The sequence below is a fragment of the Crotalus tigris genome, unplaced genomic scaffold (genome assembly GCF_016545835.1).
Source record: "Crotalus tigris isolate CLP2741 ecotype Arizona unplaced genomic scaffold, ASM1654583v1 scf7180000017639.5415321, whole genome shotgun sequence".
Lineage (NCBI taxonomy): Eukaryota > Metazoa > Chordata > Lepidosauria > Squamata > Viperidae > Crotalus > Crotalus tigris.
Window position 1 is genome coordinate 2,728,550 of NW_024096532.1, and position 14,250 is coordinate 2,742,799.

Consider the following 14,250-nt stretch of genomic DNA (forward strand, 5'->3'; position numbering starts at 1 on the left):
TCCGGTTGCCCGCAGGAAGCGGTGCGCGCGAGGGCGGCGAAAGAGAGGACGCCGACCTGCCTAGTGACGTCACGCCGGCGGAGCTTCCTCACGTGGTTTGTTTTGTACTCCGGAGGCTGGGATATTAGCTTTTCGCGTCAGAAGCGTAGAACTACAATTCCCATGACCCCGCAGGTGTCATTTAACTTCAATCTGATGGGATCCACACCGGATGTTTTCCTAGAACGTGGGAGATGCAAGTTGTAACTTCCATTCATCTAATGTTGTAACTTTCATTCATCTCAGTGTCTTTGGCTCGTTCGTTTTCTTTTATCCTAATCTGCCTTACGCAGTTGCTGTGAGGATACAAACGGGGCAAAGGAGACTCAAAGTCCCCTGCCTTCAAGATCCAGAAGAAAGACAAAACACACATGAAATAAAGAAAGAAACCTTCTCTCCCCCATCCCTTCTCTTTTACCAGCAAAATAACTTTAGTAGCTGGGCAAAAGAAAATTCGAATAGTTGGGCTTGCCTTTCCATTAATACGACGGTAATTTTTTTGGTTTCTGCAGTCTGCTAGGCAAGGATGAAAAGTTACACTATTGCAGATCCCGAAGTAAAGAGTACTTTGTTCTTTCTGAAAGCAATTATCCTCCCTTCCCCTCCCCCCCTTTTTTCCCCTTTTTATAATTTTCCCACCCCAAAAAGGAACAATTGCTTTTGTAGCCTGAGCAGCTTTTCCTGGCTCTTGGTCAAATCAACTATCTTCTATGTGCACTGGCTTTTGTACCATCTAACTGGCCCCTGGATCCATCTGCAGCATTTCATGCTCCATCGCTAGGGTGACATGATAGCAGTATTCCAGTATTTGAGGAGCTGCCACAAAGAAGAGGGGGTCAACTTATTCTCCAAAGCATTAGAGGGCAGGACAAGAAACAATGCATGGAAACAAATCAAGGAGAGAAGCAACCTGGAATTAAGGAGAAATTTCTTAACAGGGAGGACAATCAACCAGTGGAATGCCTTGCTTTCAGAAGTTGTGGGTGCTTCATCACTGGAGGTTTTTAAGACGAGACTGGACATATTTTGTCTATTTTCTTCCTCTAGCAAGTTGTCTATATCAAGTTCAAAGAAAGACACTGACGAAGTGGATAGGCTTCCTGAGGAAGTGCTTGTGGAGATTCTTAATCATCCAGGTTATAGTTGTCTGAAAAGTGCTATTTTTCTTCAAAAGGCAACTGGACCGTTTTTTTCTTTGAGGAGGAAGAAGAAAATGTTTTATTTCTCATCCAAAAAGCTTCATCAGTTCTGGTGGTGGTGGTGGGGTAGGATAGGTGCTAACAATTGAATATGGACAGTGGGAGGGGGGGGGGTAATGGAAGGATAGGTTTTGATAGAATGGAAGAATTGTATTTTTTTTTGCAGTCATCCAGTCGTTAGCACTCTCTCTGAGAGTTCTTGAGGCCACTGAGGGTTTATGCTCTCAGGGTCACCTGAATCGGTACAATTGGTTGTGGAATCTTCTTGGAACTGCTGCAAGGGCTGCGTAATAGACTGGAAATAAGTGGTGTCTTATTCTTCTTCCTCTGTAGAAGGAGTGGTGTTCAAGTCTAACATATATTTATTTTTATTTATTTTTAAAATTTATAAGCTGCCCCACTCCCGGAGGACTCTGGGCGGCTAACAATAAAAACACCATAAAACATAACAAAACAAACAGTACAAGAACAGTCATCCAGGGGTCAGATTTTATAAACCCCAGGCCTGCCGGAAAAGCCAGGTCTTAAGCAGCTTACGGAAAACCAACAGGGTGGGAGCGGTCCTAATCTCCGGGGGGAGCTGGTTCCAAGACGTGGGCGCCATCACAGAGAAAGCCCTCCTCCGCGGCCCCGCCAAATGGCACTGCTTGGCCGACAGGACCTGAAGGAGGCCCAGCCTGTGGGATCTAACCAGACGAAGGGAACTATGAGGTAGTAGGCGGTCTCGCAAATAGCCTGGCCCTGAGCCATATAGGGCTTTAAAGGTAATAACCAACACCTTGAATTGGACCCGGAGACCAATAGGCAACCAGTGCAGCTCACGGAGGATAGGTGTAACGTGGGTGTATCGAGGAGCACCCACTATAACTCGCGCGGCTGCATTCTGGACCAACTGTAGTCTCCGAATACTTTTCAAGGGTAGCCCCCTGTAGAGCGCGTTGCAGTAGTCCAGATGGACTACTTTTATGGATTCTTTTACCCCTCTTTCAAACAAATGGGCTTCTCTGTCCAAATGTAGACTTTGCTGTCTTCAAAAGAGTGGCCTTTGTCTTTCAAAAGCAGATGGACTGCTGAATCTTGTCCTGATGAGTTTGATCTTCCATGTTGTGCCATGTGCTTGTGAAGTGATGAAGTTTTACTTTATCCCCTATCACATTGATCTCTCATCATAGTTAGGATTAGCATTGAATTTTGGTATCCTTGTATATTTGTCCATACATTTGATAGGGCTGATGTCGGGCACATCAAAAGAACAACATAGAATAATCCAGTCAAAGTTCAGTTCTTCATTTGCCTTCATCCAATAGACAGAATCTTGCCAGACTAAACCTTTAATACTGGTCACCCAACAGGTATACCCTGGGAGATTCTAAGGAGTTCCTATCCTTATTCTCTTCCTCTGTTTCCCATCCAACTCCCAATTGTGTTGTGTCTTGTCTCCTGCCCTTCTGGTCATAGGGGGTGGGGGGGGGGTCATTCAGTTTTTTGTGAATGGAAAATTTACAAAGGAAGATCCTGGAAGCAGCTGCTGCTGTTTGCCTACTTTCTCTGTGTTTAAAAGTGAAGCAATCTTAATAAAAGGAAAAGTGTGCCAGTCAAGGAATATTGCACCCTTGATGCACAGTTAGGTTTTGGATTTTGAAAGCAGGGGTGGGGCTAACCATATGGGGAGTGTCAGATCAGATATTTTTAAATGGCGCAGGTATTAGCAAAGGGAAATGAGTTGTGAGGGATGTTACCTACGGAAGAAGTGATAAAACACAAAGAGGGGCAGGAGCACTCAAAATGTGGTCACTTGACTCTGATAGGATGGGCTCGATGTCAGAACTTTGAAATCAGATCATAAGTAGGTTTTTTTTGGGGGGAGGGATCTGTGATAAGTTTCAACAGTTGCTAAATGATCGATTGTAAATCAAGGACTAGGCAAAGTGGCTACAGTTCAGTGCTTCCTATGCCAGACAAAAGGGAAAGCCGGTAGAGGGGATAACAGTGAATTATCTTGAAGAGAGGGGACACTAATGAGAGTGACAGAGAACAGCATTAATGGGTTGCTTTCTAGTTTTCTCAACCCCTGTGGTAGTCATTATGTGAATGAGGAAGCCCTCCATGAGAGCCCCTTTCTTTATTCTGAACATGCAAATGGAGTCCCATTTGGGTGGGACACTCTGTTCAACAGCAATATAAGAATAGGTGACCTAACCCAGGGTCTTCAATCCCTGGGCTGCAACCCATTTCCAGGCCTTGAGCCATTTAAAACCGGGCCATAGAAATAGTGGGCAAGCGTGCGGGCATGCATCTCCACTTGTGCGAGCAGCAGGCACACTGCTCACCATTCACACAGAATCATCCTCTTAACTCCCCCAGCTGACCTGCAAAGCCGGAAAGTTTGGGGAACCCTGATTTAACCCACTGCTCAGCACTGGCAGGAAGCATTGTCATGTAATCAGATAAACTTGGGAGTTTGCTATGGCTGAGCAGAGGGTTGGACTAGATGACCTTCCAACTTTTTATTATTATTATTATTACTACTATTACTATTATTATTACTATTATTACTATAGGACCCTGTGGGGTCTTTGCCAGAAGCTCTTCCGACCTGGAAGTAGCCTCCTTTATGCTCCTTATGTTGGATAACATAATTCTAAATGAAATCAGAAGAAAGAAACTCATTTGTAACTGGATAAATCAACCTTGTCCAGACATTTTAAAGTTAAGTGGAAATGGAATTTCAGAGGACTATGCACGTGAACAATAGGACTAAATTACAGAATCCAGTTTTCCAAATTCAGGGGCTGAGATGACACAAGGCTTCACACATTCTGTCCTCGATTTAAAATCATTTGTTTAGTGACAGTTTTCAGTTACAACGGCACTGAAAAAAGTGACTTATGACAGTTCATCATATTTAGTGACCATTACAGCACCCCCATGGTCATGTGATCAATTCAGATGTTTAGCAACTGGTTCATATTTATGACTGTTGCAGTGTCTTAGTGATCACCATTTGTAAGCTTCTGACAAACAAAGTCAATGGGGAACCCAGATTCACTTAACAACAACCATGTTACCAACTTAACTGCAGTGATTCACTTAACAACTGTGGCAAGAAAGATCATAAAATGGGGCCAAATTCACATAACAGCTATCTTTCATATCAGTGGAAATTTGTAATTCAAGGACTACCTGTATCACAGCAAGTGCAATAATTAGAAAAAGCACATCTTCATATTATATTTAGCCCATACCAGTCAGTGGAAGAGGACAGATAGAGTTGCTGGCAGAAGATGCTCAACAACTAGTAGATATGATATATCAATGCTATGAAGAGCTTAATCAAGAGAGGAAATAATATCTTTACTGTGACTTGGGACAATAAAGTTCAACAATCTGAACTATGTGTGTTTTCATTGTACAATACTTTGTGTTTTGATGCGTTCTATCAGTGACCTTGAGTAGTGAACGCAGACAGAAGTGGAAATAAGAGGCTACTCAGAAGAACAGTTGGTGTGCTCAGAACTCTACAGAATTAGGAAGCAACGGCATATATTTTCCCTGAAACGTCATACAAATTGAGAATGTTCAGTGTTGATAGAATATTGGTACAAAACTGTATTATATTGCAGTTCTCAATGATTAATAATCTAGTTTTTGACATTACTTGAATTATCCAATTTTGCTATTATTTGATCGATAGATGCCGTCAACTCAGTGTCAGCTCTTTCTGACTAGAGATTTTTTTCCAGAACGGTTGTCCCCAATGCGTTCCTTCAAGTCTTCCCATGGTAAATCCATTGCTACTATAATTGAGTCCATCCGTCTTGCTGCTGCTCATCCTTTTCTCTTTCTTTCCATCTTTCCCAGCATATCACTTGACATTGTCTATCCAGGCAGGGTTGTTTTTAATGAAATTTATGAGTGATGTACCATTACCTTCTGCACATTATGAAGTGATACCTTTGCCTATTTCATTAAGATAATGCATCTGCCCCCAGCATCTTTCTACGTTGCTGCTGCCCTATATACAGCAGGTGGCCTCCTTGTTTTAGTTGGGCAGCTAGGATGGACCTTCAAGCCCTGGGCAGCCTTGTTGCAAATACAGGTAATCGTTGACTTACAACCATTCGTTTAGCAACCATTAGAGGTTAGACACTGAGAAAAGTGACTTATAGCTGGTCCTCACACTTACAACCTTTGCAGTATCCCCGTGGTCACATGATCCAAATTCGGGCTTTTGGCAACTGGCACATATTTACAATGGTTGCAGCATCATGGGGTCTTCTGATTGCCATTTGCAAAGTCAATGCTGAAAACCACATTCGCTTAACAACTGCATGATTCACTTAACAACTGCAATGATTTTCTTAAAAACCAAGGCTAAAGTTATAAAATTGGGTGCAACTGCTTCACAGTGCTTTACAGCCTCTCTAAGTGGTTTACAGAGGCACCTGTTTCCCCCAACAATCTGGGCCTTTATTTTATCGACCTTGGAAGAATGGAAGGCTGAGTCAACCCTAAGCTGGTAAGGATCGAACCCCTGGCAGTGGGCAGAATTAGCCTGCAATACTGCATTCTAACCACTGCCACCATGGCTCTTATATATAGGTGTGTGTGTGTGTGTGTGTGTGTGTGTGTGTGTATGTGTACTGGTAAATATGTACGTATGCTCTAGGCATATACTCCCTGTTCTTTGCTCATTCCTCCCAGTAAAATGCACCCTCCAAAAAAAGGAGAATCGCAGCAATATATAAACATACCCCATAACTGCATATTCTCTCACATAGCTGTGTGTGTGCAAAAGCAGAAATGGACACCATGTAAAATAAAGTTTCCCTTTTATTTTAAACTGGGCAAGTTCCAAATGCTTGTTAGTATTGGGGGTTCTAATTAGGAGCAAGGAGGCAGATAGGGAAGCAAGGGTAGCTCTGGGCCCCTAATGGTTTCCCCTATTCTCTCAAGTCTCTTGGTGGGACCCAGTGGTGTCCTCCACTTTGCCGGCACAACCACCGCCAGAGCAGCTGGATGGCTCTTGCTGTTTTGTCTCCATTGTCCATATACTCTTTCAGTCTATCTATCACGTCTGCACTCATGCGGTATTTTTTTTAAAAAAATATCCATTCATTGGTGTTTGCGCACACTTTTTTGTATATAAACTTCCGTTTCTATCCTGAAATTAGTTCAGCTTCCAATTCTCTCATTCGCCCTTTCACATGGCTTGTACTTGTTCTGTTTCTCAACCACGTCTCTCTCTTTATTTACATTTGTTAATGTATTCACACTGCTCACCCCTGCCATTGAATGTCTCCTGGCCTAAAAAATATTCTCTTTCTCCCCCCCCCCCCCCACTTTTCCTTTTCTTTCTTAGAGAAGGTAGGCTAATGAAGAGATTCGAGTGAAGGAGCAGGGGGGCACACGGTGAAAAAGGCTCACTTGAGTTGTATTCTAGTAAATGATTGGGTTGGGGAGTCTCTCTGTGTTAGTTGGGGGTGGTGTGCATCTGGGTTGGGGTCTTCTGGGCTGCATCTAGGACTGTAATCCGGTCTGGCAGGGGAGGACCACTTCTTCGCTAGCACCGACATAAGACGCTCGCATGCTGGGAGAATACTATGGAATGATGAAAAGAGAGGAGTGAGGAATTAATAACCAAGCAATATTAGAACAGCAGGTATTCTCATTCTACCTTTTCAACCTGTCACTTTCCAGATGAGTTGGGGGCTGCAATTTTTAAATATCCAGCCAATATTGTTGTTGTTAGTTGCGAAGTCGTTTCCAGCCCATCGTGACCCCATGGACAATGCTCCTCCAGGCCTTCCTGTCCTCTACCATCTTCTGGAGTCCATTTAAGCTCACGCCTACTGCTTCAGTGACTCCATCCAGCCACCTAACTCTCTGTCGTCCCCTTCCAACATACTGGCTGAGAATTCTAGTAGTTATATTTGTAGGGGGTGGGTGTTCGATTAAATCAAGGGTCCCCAACCCCCACGCTGTGGCCCACTACTGGGCCGTGGCCCATTTGGAACCAGGCCTTGGGAGAAATGGGCCAGCACACACAAGCGGCGGATGCTTGTCCTCTCACGCAAAGGTCCACTCGCACGAGTAGAAGGCAAATGGAGCTTTGCATGTGAGCGTTCTCCGCTTCGCGAGTGGAGCTTTGTTCATGAGCATAAGTGCCCTCCACTTCACACGCGAGAGCAAGCACCCTCTGCTCACGCACACGAAGCTCACACAAATGGAGCTGTGTGCTGGCCACTCACATCCCCCCCCCACCTCAGGCCACCAAGCTGGAAAGGTTGGGGACTACTGGGTTAAATAATTAGGTAATTTGGGGACAGTGTGTAGCTTCAGACCTTTTTGATGGCCCTGAATTACCCCCAAAATAATGAGAATAAAATAGATGTATGTTGTCTCAGGCTAAATATATCTGTTACTAAATTTACAAACCATGCAAGAAATTGTAAAAACTTTTCCTTTCTGCCTCTGGTGTGAGCAGCATCTGCAAGCCCCCTCAGAACCACCACTGCCACCACCTTCCCCCCATTAAACAATTGATTCAATCCATTTTGACCAAAGGAATAAAAAAAAGTTATTTTGCTACCTAAGTCCATTGTTAAGTTTAGGTGATTGTCTATGGAGATTCTCAGTCATCCAGTTCATGGTAGGGCCAAAGGTGCTTTACCAAAAGGCAACTGGATTTTTGTGGGTTTTTTGTCTTTGAAAACGTTTCACTTCTCATGCAAGAACTTCTTCAGTTTCTGAAAGTTCTCCAGTTCTGAAGCAGCTTCTTGGATGAGATGTGAAACGTCTTCAAAGAAAAAAACAACACAACTTTGGGACAGTTTAGTTGATTATTATTATTTTGACAATCCAACACATCAAATGTATATGCACCAGGTTTTCAATCCCCCACAACTCAGCTGGGATCACAAAACCAAAGCCACTTGTTGTATATCTGCTCTGTCATAACCTACAGCCGGTGTGCTACCTTTGGTCACCACGTATGCAGAGTCCACACTTCTGACTTACCGAAGGGGGTGGGGAATGACGGTCAATGAGGGGGATGCTCTCAAATTGAGGACTGCCACTGTACGAAGCGCTTTGACTCCTGCAAGGGACACCAAGAAAGTTGCTGATAAAGAATCCCTCCCTCCCCAAGCTAAGCTATCCAAACTCTGGAAGGTCAATCTGTTACTTCAGAAATACTAGAAAACTCTACTTCGTTGGACATGGGCAACTTTCTGAAGGACCTGTACAGAAATGTCTATGTCAGGGGTCCCCAACTCCTGGTCCACGGGTCAGTGCCAGGCTGCAGCCCATTCAGAACCGGTCTGCAGAACTGGTGGGTGAGCACATGCGTGGAGATTCATTTGTGAAAGTGGTACATGCACAATGGGAAACCATCCCCTGTCCACCCCCCACCCCATCTGCCAATTTGGAAAGGTTAGGGACCGCTAGTCTATGTGGCCATTGAAATGAAGTCTCTTGGTTTATTTAGATCTCCTGGCAATAAACCATAGCCTGGATTATACAGTAGTAGATCTAGGTCAGTGGTTCTCAACCTTTTTAATGCCGTGACCCCCCAACTGGTCGTAAGTTGAGGATTACTCAACCGGTCGTAAGTCGAGGACTACTCAACTGATGCAGCACCGTTTGCAGAATGGGACTTTTGGCGGGCTCAGCAGGGCAGAGACAGCCTGGACAATTCCTATTGGCTTTTGAAAGCCAATAGAATTAACTCTATTCAAGAGAGTCTATTCTATTGGCTTTCAAAAGCCAATAGAATAAAAGGGAGTAGCACAGCTAAGGAAAAGGGGAAAACAAAATGGCGGACTGCATTGTTTGGCGACCCCCGTGAAATGGTCATTCGACCCCAAATGGGGTCCCGACCCACAGGTTGAGAACCACTGATCTAGGTTCATCATGATCTTCTTGGTCCTTTTTATTTGGAGGAGTAGATATATGTCCCATCTCACTATAGTCTTCATATAGTATGACATGAGAACTCCAAATGGAGAGTATTTTTGTATAATCCCTCTTTTTTTAAAAAAAGGAAGGAGAAGATCGAAAATCACAAAATTTGCATATTTATCTCTTTTGGAGAGTATATTTTTGCCAGGAGGAGCAATACCTATTTTTCCACTATATATATAGGTCTTTGGTTATTCGGGTTTTCTCCTGCGTAAAATTGGAAGTGTCTTGGCGATGTTTCGACGAAGTCCCATTCGTCATCTTCAGGCTGGTATTTTCAGCTTCGTGCTCCTCGAAGCATGAAGCTGAAAACACCAGCCTGAAGATGACGAATGGGACTTCGTCGAAACGTCGCCAAGACACTTCCAATTTTACGTGGGAGAAAACCCGAATAACCAAAGACCTACATACAAACACCCGCGAAAACCTCAGAAAACATATATATATACACACACATACAGAAGTTGCAGCCCAAGAAGTTAATTAGATAGACGTAATTTCTCTGAATGTGCATCTGATCCGAAGTGCACTCCAGAGGATGGGGGCATGAAAAACAGTGAAAAGGTTCAGGATTGAGGAGAGAAGAATAAAACGGTAGCAATCAGTTTCGCTTAGTGTGGAAATCAGTGTACAAAACCGGGAGTAAGGAAAGGATCAGTCACTGGAACACATGAGAGATGGTGAAGGGCTTAGAGTAGCATTTCCAGAAGAGCATTTTGATAAATGGGTTGTCTTGGGGAAGGAGAGGCTTGGGCCAGGAATGGAAAGTGATACAAATGGGTGGTTCACCATTATGGAAGCAAGGTGGAAGACATAAAAAAAAAAATAGACAAATGAAGAAAACAAAGGAATTAATGATTCCATCTCTATGGGTAACTGCTTTAGTGGGATCGCTCCTGGTGGTAGTAAAAGAAATCTAAAATGATATTTAATAAATAGGAGCAAAGTGGAACAGACTGCATCTGCAGGCAATAAAGCCTCCTCTGTTGGAGGTGTTTATATACTTTTTTTTTTGAGAGCGGGCAACAGAATTTCATTTTTAATGTGTGCCAGTGTGCTCACAGTAAAAAAAAAAATGACAATAAAGGTTTATATCTTATCTGGTCTTATATCTTATCTCTTATTCTATCATCTTATCTTTAAACAGATACTGGAGGGTACAATAGATTCCTGCACTGCTCAGAGAGTCAGACTACATGATCTCAGGGCCCCTTAAAATCCTTATACTCTATGAAAGTAAGAGTAAGAAGAATTAAGTACGCTGCTTAGAGGTTTCTGAAGGAAGCAGTGCGTGATAGTATAATGCTATATATAAAATAAACATTCCCTCTCCTACTCCAGTTATCTAGACCAGTGGTGGCAAACCTATGGCACACATGCCAGAGACGTCACTCAGAGCCCTCTCTGTGGGCACGCGTGCCGTCACTCCAGCCCCGCCTCCCCCATGGCCCCCTCCTCACCAGTAGCCCCCCTGGAGGAGAGTCGACCCTGGGCGTGGCCCATGCGGAGCAACACAGCCAAGAACATGGCAGCCAGACAGCAGGGACAAGACTCCACCCTGTCACGTGCAGATGCTGCTGCGGTGCACAGGCGGAGGGCGTGGCCACCATGGCGCTGCAGGGCCGCCTGGGCGATCTCAGGTGGGGGTGGGGCAGAGTGGGGGCAGAGGGTGGGGCAGTTTTGGGGCACTCGGTCTCTAAAAGGTTTGCCATCACTGATCTGTGGAAAATACAGGTATATCCTCGTCTTACAATAGTTTGTTTAATGACTATTCAAAGTTACTTACAGCTATTGCAGCATCCCCGTGGTCACATAATCAAAATTCAGATGTTGGGCAACTGATTCATATTTATGATGGTTGCAGTGTCCCGGGGTCATGTGATCCCCTTTTGCAACCTTCTGACAAGCAAAGTCAATGGGGAAGCCAGATTTGCTTAACAACCGGGTTAGTAACTTAATAACAATAAGTGAATCACTTAACAGTGGCAAGAAAAGTTGTAAAATGGGGCAAAATTCACTTAACAACTGTCTCGCTTAGCAAAAAAAAAATTTGGACTCAATTATGGTTGTAAATCGGGACTACCTGTAAGCTTTCCCTAGGCAACCAAAATCACCTATATTCTCCATTCTTTAAACTTCAAAACTGCTAAACAATGTTGGCTATCGCGTCTGCCCTTCTCCTTGATTAGGGAACTCAACTAAGATGGTCTTTTGTCCCCCTGAAATTTCAGACAGCCAAAGCAGCACTGTGTATGGCAGGGGTAGGCAACCTTGGCTCTTTTATGACTCGTGGACTTCAGGAATTCTGGGAGTTGAAGTCCACGAGTCATAAAAGAGCCAAGGTTGCCTACCCCTGGTCTATGGAGATTCTCAGTCATTCAGGTCACGGTTGTCCCAAAGGTGCTTTTTCAGGAGGCATTTGGACTTTCTTGTTTTTTCTTTGAAGATGTTTCACTTTTCATCCAAGAAGCTTCTTCAGCTCTGACCGGATGGTGGGGAGTAGGAGGATTTATATTCCTTGCAGACAGCTGGTCATTTGCCTTCTTTTAGAGAGTCGTTGAGGTGCGAGAGTATGAACAGATTTCCAGAAAGCATTGCAGACTACAGGAACCATTTGTGCTTCAGTTTGAGATGCAGACAAGACAGACTCAGACCCAACAGCCTACTCCTGTCTTCAACAACAAAGGGACACAAGGCAGAAAACATTCTGCAGCCAAGAAAGCTCCACACCCATTGGCACTACTCAGGGGACCCTGAGGGCACAGAGAAACCTCCAAATGGCCTCAACAACTCTCCAAACGAATGCAAAGGACCAGCTGTCTGCAAGGAGTATGAATCCTTCCATTCCCCACCATCCAGTCAGAGCTGAAGAAGCTTCTTGGATGAGAAGCGAAACGTCTTCAAAGAAAAAACAAAAAAGTCCAGTTGCCTCCTGAAAAAGATCTTTGGGATAAAGCAGCACTGGGGAAGGAGAATGAATTGGATGAGAAAAAGGCTAGGGAAGGAGGAGGTAGGAGGGAGAGGAAAGGAACTTGAGGAGGTAGAGGGAACAGTCGATTTGTGATTGGGGGGAGTCTGTCCTCCCTTCCCCCTCCCCCTCACGCACTCAGGTCTGGGCCACAGGGCCATTCCAAGCCCCTCCCGCCTTGCAGGGGGTATTAAGCCCAAGCGCGTGGGGAGGGGGTTGGGAGGTGGGGGTTGGGGGTTACTCACATGTACTGTGAGACGGGGGCGTTGGAAATGGGGGGGGCTGAAAGGCGCAGGCTGCCCCGGCTGCCCCAGCTTGAACAGTGGCCAAAGGAGCTGGGCAGGCTAGGCCCAGCCCCCCCTGTGCGCACTGTTGGCGGTCTACGTGCCTGGGGCGTGAAAGGGTCGTCATCCTCCATGTCGTCATAGTCCGAGTCCCTACACAGGAATTCAGGAAAAAAAAGAGGGGGAAAAAGGAGTAAAGGAGTGAGCAACAAGAAAAGAGCTGCCTAGCCTAATGGCTATGAAGACGACTATGGTCATTGGGCATCTATCCAGAAAACAAGAGTTTGTGCCAAATCCAGCATGGCTGCCTCAGGAATTCTGGGAGTTGAAGTCCACAAGTCATAAAAGGGCCCTGGTTCCCAACCCCTGCTTTAGTGTGTAAATCCAGAACAGGAAGACATGACAACCTGGTCCAAGCTTCTGATCTAGTTCACAAATTCTACATTCGCCTTGTCAAATCAGACACACTCTGGTTTTGTTTGGACTTCTGAATCCCAGAATTCTCAACACACTTTTGTTTAGGGCTGAGAAGTGGGCTAATCTATGTTAATGGACATGAAAAGTCTTACTCTGAATTGGATCATTGTGCTTTGTATTGTCTACATCAGAAACCTGCAACATTTTGGGCCTGTGGTGGCCTACTGAAGATGCATGCCCCCAAAAATAGGCAGGGTTTGGAGAAAAACCAAGATTTTATTAACTTACCATTTAAAATTAAATAACTATTCACATTTAAGTTCTTTAACTTTGATTAAATACAACTAGTATGATTTTAACCACCTACAGGTAGTCCACAACTTACAACAGTTCATTTAGTGACCATTCAAAGTCAATGATTTATGACCATTTTTCACACATACAACTGTTGCAGCACCCTCATGGTCATGTGATCAGAATTCAGATACTTGGCAACTGATTCACATTTATGATAGTTGCTGTGCCCCAGGGTCATATGATCATCTTTTACAACCTTCTGATAAGCAAAGTCAATGGGGAAGCCAGATTCACTTAACAACCGTGTGATGAACTTAACAACTTCAATGATTCACTTAAAAACAAGGTTGTAAAACGGGGCAAAATTCACTTAACAAATGTCTCAGCAACATAAATTTTGGGCTCAATTGTGATTGTAAGTCGAGGACTACTTGTGTTTCCTTCCTCTGGTTATATTAAAAGCTACAATTTGGTGACCACTTTTGGACAAGCCCTTAACCTACTTTCAAGGCTTGGGCATCTATACAGATCTTGAGGGCTGTGGTTATTCACATCTGCAGCAATTACTTTTTGGTGTATTTGAGCAAGATATATTTCTTTTTGCCTAATCTGGAAGTGGTGAAGATTCTGCCTGCGTACAGCTGAGGCTGACAATTCTCACACATGAGATCTTAGCACTCACCTGTTCTGGAACCTCTTCCAAGCCCGAGGCAGACTACAGACCGCTGTGGTGAAGGAAAGGGCAGAGAGGAAGGAGAAGAGGAGGAGGAAAAGCAACCCCTCCATGCCATCATAGCACAGCCCTTTCAGGCCATCCACATAATCCTAGGAGACACAGAAAGTGACACAGAGGTACAGTAGCTTCCAGATGGAAGTTTGGAAGTCTATTGGCAATGATTCCTGGTTTCTGGATATCAGGGTATCCAGATGGGACATTATCATTTTTAATCACTAACTCACACTTTCATTCTCTTTTACTGCCTTTTAATGGGAATTCTATTCAGTCCGTCTGAAATACCAATATGAGAAGGATAGGTCTGCAAAGTTATGAGTATGCCATAGCTCTTTCATCCCCTAGATTTAT

The 14,250-nt window shown here is 44.3% G+C and overlaps 1 protein-coding gene across 2 annotated transcripts in view; it reads right to left on the reverse strand.

The window, feature by feature from the left end:
• Window positions 1–6,053: 6,053 nt before the first annotated feature.
• TTYH1 (tweety family member 1) overlaps window positions 6,054–14,250 on the reverse strand; it is an 84,093-nt gene continuing 75,896 nt past the window's right edge. Inside the window, exons 11-14 of one of the 2 annotated variants that reach the window (XM_039335153.1) lie at window positions 13,849–13,991; window positions 12,557–12,605; window positions 8,259–8,337; window positions 6,054–6,839 (exon numbers count right to left, since the gene is read on the reverse strand). In XM_039335153.1, coding sequence (XP_039191087.1) covers window positions 8,299–8,337; window positions 12,557–12,605; window positions 13,849–13,991 — 231 coding nt within the window. In that variant the 3' untranslated portion in view covers window positions 6,054–6,839; window positions 8,259–8,298. Of the gene's footprint in view, window positions 6,840–8,258; window positions 8,338–12,413; window positions 12,606–13,848; window positions 13,992–14,250 lie in introns of both variants that reach the window. The other variant, XM_039335152.1, reaches the window with a different exon arrangement.